The sequence below is a fragment of the Nicotiana sylvestris genome, chromosome 10 (assembly GCF_000393655.2).
Source record: "Nicotiana sylvestris chromosome 10, ASM39365v2, whole genome shotgun sequence".
NCBI classification, from domain to species: Eukaryota; Viridiplantae; Streptophyta; class Magnoliopsida; order Solanales; family Solanaceae; genus Nicotiana; species Nicotiana sylvestris.
In genome coordinates, this window is record NC_091066.1 from 143,719,217 (window position 1) to 143,727,165 (window position 7,949).

A 7,949-nucleotide genomic window follows, 5' to 3' on the forward strand; every position below is an offset into this window, starting at 1 on the left:
TATATAAAACGCGGCAATGAGCCGCGTTTTGTATACATAAATAATAGATCCCTTCCCCTTCACGTTTATGCCCATAATCTTCCCACTTCCCCCTTAAAACAATACAGCGGTCCCCCCATTAACGTCCCAAAAAGCTCGTGTGGACCCCACCCATTCTGTAAAAGTAGATATCGTTGGTCCCATATCCTAGCCAAGCCTTCTATTGCTGTGGGTTGCTTGTTTCAGAGTCAAATTTTCAAATCTTCAACTTTCCGAAAAAACATAAATCGAGGTATTCCGATTTAGTTTATATCCAAACTCGTATAAATAATGCATATTAGTTGTTTTGAATGTGTTGTATGTTGTTTTGTGTTTTTTTTTGCGATTAAATTGGTATGTTATTTTTATCCGGACTAAGATATTAATGTTGTAAAAAAATATTAAAAAATTGTGAAATCGTTATTATTTGTTAAAAAAATGTTAGTAAATTACTATTACTGTTTTATATGTATTTTTGTGAATGTTTTATGATTACAATGTATTTGTTGTGTTTTATCTGGTTTAAATTATTTATTTGCTTAAAGACTAGTAATATAGTGACTTTTAGGGTAGTAAAATGTAATGCCTTTTAACGTAGTAAAATGTAGTGCCTTTTAGCGTAGTTTTCTTGTAGTTTACTGGAGTGATTCCTTAACTTTTGGTGGCTAATTTCATTATATTCCTGGCTATTGGGAGTGGACCGAAGATATCCTTAGTAGGAACCATCGAGCATTGCGAGCGACCAATATTTACGATGTTGTCTATGCCTCATTGTTTACTTATGATCATTCTACAAGTATCATGCAAGCCTTTATTGAGGCTTGGTGTCCTCTTACAAACACGTTGCTTACCTCAGTTGGAGAATTATCCATATCCCTTTGGGACTTGTGCACTATTGGGGGTCTGCCTTTAATCGGGTCTCCTTATGAAGAGGTTATTCCAAATACTCGAGAACTTACAAGTGCTTACGACAATGATAAAATGTTCCTTCCACAAGCATGCCAGAATTGTTTGATGCATATCACCAACTCTGAGAGGGAATTACTAAAAATCATAATGTCCATATGAGAATATGGATAGAGTTTTGGAGCAAAAAAGGTTGTGAAGTATGAACAACCTCTAGTGAGAAAAGAAAAGAAGTCAGCTCATCCCAAATCAACACACAATCCTACTGGAGCCATAGGTAAAATGGTCAATTGGTCGGAAGTTGAAGATGCACTATTTATTAAACTTGGCATTGGAAGTGATAAGAAAGACGAAGTATACCCGACTGCCTTTTTATCATGCTGGTTATGTGTCTTTGAGCTCCCTACAAAAGAAGGCGACTTTATTCGGCCTGAGACTTTCAAAATTGCAGGCTTTCTAGCGTGTGGGTAAAGAATTAACCTCGTCATTCTAGTCTTAGCTAGCATTTACAGGGGATTAAACACAATTTCAAATGGCTCACCACTCGATCCTTCTAGAGTTCACTTCCCAATTCATTATGTGTATAGTTGGTTGGCTTGTTACTTCAAGACTCATTTTTCTCTAACAAATAGGCCGGCTACCCTTATGATGGCCATATATTCAGGTGAGGGGACATCGAGATACTTTAAGAATGAAGATGCGAGGAAACGTATTCATGGAGGAGAAAGTGTCGTACGAACTTCCACAATGACACGTAATTCTCAACCGTATTATTATCGTGATGATGGCAACGAGGAAGAGTCTGAGTCAAATTATTTTATGAGTATTCGCTCGAATTACCTTCCTTTGAGAAATGGATCGACCTTCATCGTGGAGCCTTATAGCCCTCATCGCTTCAATCGTTAATTTGATTTTTATCAAGACATCCCTGGTTGCTTGGATCAAGATTTTTGTGAGTGCTCTTTAGACAAAGGATTGGAACTTTTACGAACTTGTGTTTTGTCTAAAAGCAGGTCAAAGGCCACATTTCCCCTAGTATGCCAAGATGAAGAAGTATGTCTCGTCCGATTATAAGTCTTGGTAGGAAAGAGTGCATGGAAACTTCCTTGAAAACCACTTGCAATCTTTGGTGAGTATCGTTGGGCCAGTTACTACTATGCCTTCAGAGATCACGCCTTAAGAGCGTAACAGGGAGGGAAAACCTCCTACTTTAAAATCCAAAGTGGTTGCACCACGAGACGTTAAGGGACCTCCATATAAAGAAGTTTGTAAAAAGAAGGGACCTTCTCAGGCTTACCAGTCCATGGGGATTCCTCTCCATCAGGCACCGTTGTCCCTACCTCAAACAAACTCCCACCCCAAAATGAGAGTGATAGTAGTAATGGAGATCAAAACTTCAAGCGGGTGAAGCCATATTCAAACAAATAGGGAGATGCTAATTTGGGTGTAGTCGAGATTACTGACAGCATCGGCAGTGCTTCAAGGACTTTGACAGCTACCAAAGAGGTAATGATTAAAACATTCATATTATCTTATAATATCCAAGTAAGTTTACTAACCGTATATTCTTTTCCATGAAGCCAAATGATGTTCATATTTCAATGGCATCACACCAGAGCAAGCCACAAGGTAGTAGTAAATCTGTGGCGGAACCAGATTCGAGGAAATCACTTCCAATACTTAAGTCAGACCTAGAGGGGACTTCCATTCCTAGTCTTGGAGCAAAATCGGGGCCTAATTTTCATCAACAATCAACACCAACAATGTTTATCTTTGATGGAAGAAAGGTTGTCTTGACTTTTCGCAAGGATTACATTTTGAATGCCTAGGCTAAATTTCAGGCCAAACTCGAGGATGCTACCACATACAATGCTTCTTCTCTTCAATTCGCGATCCAAATGATTCTCGAGGAGATGGACATAAAGGGTGTGGATATTTCCCCTCTAAAAGACCTATTAACGTCTTTGTTCGAGCTTACCACTTCATATGACCAGGTACGATCAGCTCTTTCTGACAAGGTTGTGGATGTTGAAAAATCTAAGTCATTTTTAAATGCCAATAACATCTTGATCTTGTCTTGAGTGAGAAAGGGGAGAAGGTTGAGAAATTGTCTGCCACCAGTCAGTCTCTTAAAGAGGCCAAGGAGTAGGTGAAACAGTTATTGCCAAGAAAGAGGTTGAAGAGATTGAATCTAAAGTCTCATCTGCTAAAGAGGAGTACCGTAGATGTTCTGATGTTTCCTTGGCAACTGCTGATGATTTCGCCGATGTGGAGATGAAGAAATAACACTTAGAGGCCACCCTTAAGGACTTAATCAATTACAAGTTGTGTTTAGATTAGCCTATATAGAATTTTATTTGCCTCTTATTTTTTTTCTTTCATTTAGTTAACTAGTGAGTATCCTTGAAACTGAAAACTCCACCTGTTTTACTTTACATTGCACGTTTTTATTGATGTTTCCCCTTCCTTTTTTTGTATCAGTACAAATAGTTTCTTGCTTAGCATGATGCGTTGACGTTTATGTAAAAAAACTTGGTTTTCTTTGAAACATTATTTTGAAATCAACTTTATATTGCACCATGCTGTCAATTCCAAATTTGCGCAGTCTCACCAACAAAAATTCATATTTTAGTGTAGGGACGTCGAAATTACGAACCGTTTGATTTTTTGAAAACTAGACTTCAAGATCTAGAACATATCCAAAATTCTCAATAAAACAACTTCAGAATCGTTCCAGATAATATTTTGAAATCAACTTTATATTGCACCACGCTATCAATTCCAGGTTTGCGCAGTCACACCAAAAAAATCATATCTTGGTGTAGAAACGTCGAAATTACGAACCGTTTGATTTTTCGGAAACCACGATTCAAAATTTAAATCATATCCAAAACACAAAATGTAATACCTTAAGTATAGTTTCAGATAATATTCCAAAGTCAACGTAAAATTCTGACACGCTGACGATTTCAGATTGCGCGACTTTACCAAAACTTTTGTATCTTGGTATGGAAGCCTCGAGATCAAAAGATGTCTTACTTGCCATCAATCAAAATTTAAGATCTATATTCTCACAAATATCTTGGGTTCAAGTCTCACTGAATTTAAAACGTTGTACCAAGTAATCTTTTCCTTATACTTGTGTTTTCCTTTGACGCCTCTCTTCTCTTCCCCTCCTTTTTAAGGCAGAGGGCGGACTTGGAGACCAACAAACTTGAAGGTTTGTGGAAACATGGAGGGTTGCCCCATTTAAATCAAATGAGATCAAAGTTCAACAGGAGGATGACATTTCAGTTGGATCTTACATTCCTTCATACTTCATTCGAACAACAATTGGGGCAATATGTATCTTTTGAACTTATGCGATTGAACTTAGAATAAAACTCTAAGCTACCTACGTACCTCGGTGAAGAGGATCAAGTCATACCGTAGTTCAGACTGGGTGGTTTTTTTTATGTCCTAACTCTTGCCTAGGCTACCTCTATCGAAGTTTTCAACCTAGCGGACTCTTTTTTTTCTTTTTTTAGGGGTCGTACATAGTTTAGACTCATGAGGTCCAGGAGTGTAGCAACATGTAGTTTAGGCTCATGCGTCAAGGAGTGTGGAAACTTCAAGGATAATACTTCTTTAAAAGCTTGTCATTTATAGGGCCGATTCTCATGCCATCTGCATCAACCAACTTGTAAGCCCCACTTGAGTAAGCTTCTTGTACGACATATGGCCCATCCTATTTTGAAGTGAACTTCCCTACAAGTTTATGGGAAGTAATTATGGGTCTTCGTACGGCAAGGACTTGATCTCCTACTTGAAAGGATCTCGGGCGAACTCTTTTATTGAAGGCACGAGACACTCGAGCTTGATAACATTCAAGACTCTGTTGAGCTTCCAACCTCTTCTCATCAAGAGCCTCCAACTCTGCTAATCGAAGTCGAGCATTTTCTTCATCAGTGATCCCTTCTTGAATAGCCAGTCGTAATGAAGATATTTGACGCTCAAGTGGCAAGACGGCTTCGACTCCATAAATGAATGAATAAGGAGTCACCTGTGTTGGCGTGCGATGAGTCATCCTATATGCACATAGAGCTTCTTCCATACGGTCATTCCAATCTCGTTTAGATTTGGAGACGACTTTCTTTAACAAGTTTCATAAAATTTTGTTGAATGCCTTTGCCAGACCATTGGCGGCAGCATTGTACATCGAAGAGTTACGTTGCTTGAAGCCAAAGAGATCACAAATCTTGTTCATCAGCCTATTATCGAATGGATTTCCATTATCCGTTATTATGTAACGAGGAATGCCAAAGCGATAAATAATGTTTACTCGGATAAGACTTACAAAATTTTCCTTCTTTACTTCCTTAAGAGCAACAACTTCATCCCATTTTGAGAAGTAGTCAGTTGCAGCCAAGATGTATAGGTTCCCACTAGAGGACTTTGGTAGTGGTCCAACAATATTCAATCCCCAAGCGTCAAATAGCCAGGATGCAATAGTCGGATGCAACACTTCAGGAGGTTGATAAATAAAATTCGCATGGAATTGACAAGCCTTGCATCTTCGAGCATAGTCCAAGCAATCTTTACAATCGTTGGCCAATAGTATCCCATCGTTTTTATATGAAAGTGGACCTTTGGTCCAGACTGGTATGACCCACATACCCCAGAATGCGCTTTTTGCAAAGCTTGGAGTGCTTCATCTTCCCCTAAGCATCGTAAGAGTACTCCCTTGAATGATCTTTTGTATAAGGTATCTTTGTAGTAAAGGAAGCGAGGCACAGGGCAATGGATTTAAGTTCTCTAGAAGTATCCTATAGCACAAGTAGTTGATAATGGGTTTTCTCCATTCTTCTTTCTCGACTTCAGAAACAACAACAAGATGCTTGAGTTCATTTTCTTCACCTTCAGCCTCATTAGGTAGCGGTACTACCATTTTTGGCAGACAGTAACTTGCACTTGATCAGGCAGGGTTAAAGATGAAGCTAGGGCAGCTAAAACATCCGCCTTCTTATTTTCTTTCCTTGGCACATGCTGAATAGTCACATCACCAAGCCACCCCATTAACATTTTAATGTAATCATGATATGGGCGTAGTTCATGCTTCTTGACCTCGTAACTACCTAAAAGCTAATTGAACACTAAGTGAGAGTCACCAAAGACTTGCAATTGCAACCGCTTCATTTCGATATCCATTTCGAGCCCAAGTATTAGTGCTTGATACTCAGCAACGTTGTTTGAGCAGAGTTGCGTCAATATAAAAGAGTAGGGCAGAACTTTACCTTGAGAAGTGACAAATACTACACAAGCACCAGCTCCTCTGCGATGTACAGCACCATCAAAGTACATCTTCCATGGAGGCTGAACTTCGATGACCATAGAGTCCTCATCAAGTAGTTCGTCAGTTAGATCCCAATCATCAGGTATAGGGTGATCTGCCAAGAAGTTCGCTAACGCTTGTCCTTTTATAGCCTTTTGCGGGATGTACATGATTTCAGACTGTTGAAACTGGAGGTACCACCTTGATAGTCGATCACTAAGAATAGGTTTTGACATCACGAACTTGATGGGATTTGCTCTAAAAACCAAACGAACGACATTAGCTTGAAAGTAGTGTTTCAACTTTTGGATTGAGAAGACTAGAGCCAAACATAACTTTTCAATTGGCGAATAATTCAGCTCATTTGGTGTCATAATCTGCTCAAGTAGTAAAGGGAGTTTTCTTTCCATTCACTATTTTCTTGGACCAATAGTGCTCCAACAGACCTTTCTTGTGCTGGAATGTATAGTATCAGCGGCTTTCCAAGTATAGGGGCTGCCAGAACATGAGGTTTCATCAAGTAGGATTTAATGCTCTCAAAGGCATTGCTACACATTTGGTCCCATTTGAAAGGGACACCTTTCTTCATAAGGCGACTGAATGGTTGGCACCTCCTAGCTAGGTTTGAGATAAATCTCCTAAGGTACACTAACTTTCCCTACAGACTTTTCAATTCGTGAATGTCGCGAGGCTGAAGCATTTTCAAGATTGCATCTACATTGGCTTGATCAATTTCAGTCCCTCGATATCGAACAATGAAACCAAGGAACTTTCTGGAAGTAACTGCAAAGGCACATTTCAATGGGTTCATCCTAAGTTGGTACCTCCGGAGCAACTCAAACACCATTCTCAAGTCTTTCAAGTGGTCTCCCTTCTCTCTTGATTTTACCACCAAGTCGTCAACATAACATTCGACATTCTTGTGGAGAAGATCATCAAAAATATTCTGCATAGCCCTTTGATAAGTAGCACCAGCGTTTTTCAAGCCAAAAGACATTACCTTGTAGCAATAAATACCCTTGGGGGTACGAAATGCAGTAAGCTCTTCATCTTTTGGAACTATGCGAATTTGGTTATATCCTGATGAACCGTCCATAAATGGCATTGCCTCATACCCAGTAGTAGCATCGATCATCAGTTCTAGAATGAGAATCGGGAACTCATCTTTCGGACATGCATTGTTAAGATCCCTAAAGTCAACGCACATTCGAATCTGGATATTTTTCTTCCTTATAGGGACAATACTTGAAACACATGTTGGGTATTTAACTTCACGAATAAAGCCAGCTTTGATGAGTTTGTTAACTTCGGTTTCAATCAAGGGAACCAAGTCCGGCCTAAAACGTCTTTAAGCTTGTTTAATAAGGCGAGAACTATTTTTGACTGGAAGGTGATGGACTGATACTTTCGGGTCCAAGCCAGACATCTCTTTGTAACTCCAAGTGAAGACATCCCTGAACTCCTTGAGTAACTTAATATAAGTGATCTCTTCATCAGCTTCTTGTAAAGCACTTAGGTAGGTGGGTCTTGGTTCCTCATCGGTGCCAAAGTTAACTTCTTTTAAGGCATCAACTATCGTCTTCACTCCTTCTTCAAGTTCGGGTGGAGCGTCTTTTGCATCTTCATCTTCTTGAGGGTCCCCATCGTTGAAGGATATGTGATAACATGGCAAAACATCCTCCAATTCTGCATTATCCTCCATTGAAGATGGAAC

The 7,949-nt window shown here is 39.4% G+C and overlaps 1 protein-coding gene across 1 annotated transcript; it reads right to left on the minus strand.

Annotated features, from left to right (window-relative positions):
- Window positions 1-6,045: 6,045 nt before the first annotated feature.
- Window positions 6,046-6,645, minus strand: LOC138880062 (uncharacterized). Its single transcript, XM_070159713.1, has one exon. The coding sequence runs from the start codon at window positions 6,643-6,645 to the stop codon at window positions 6,046-6,048; it is 600 nt and encodes a 199-aa protein (XP_070015814.1).
- Between the last annotated feature and the right edge of the window lie 1,304 nt (window positions 6,646-7,949).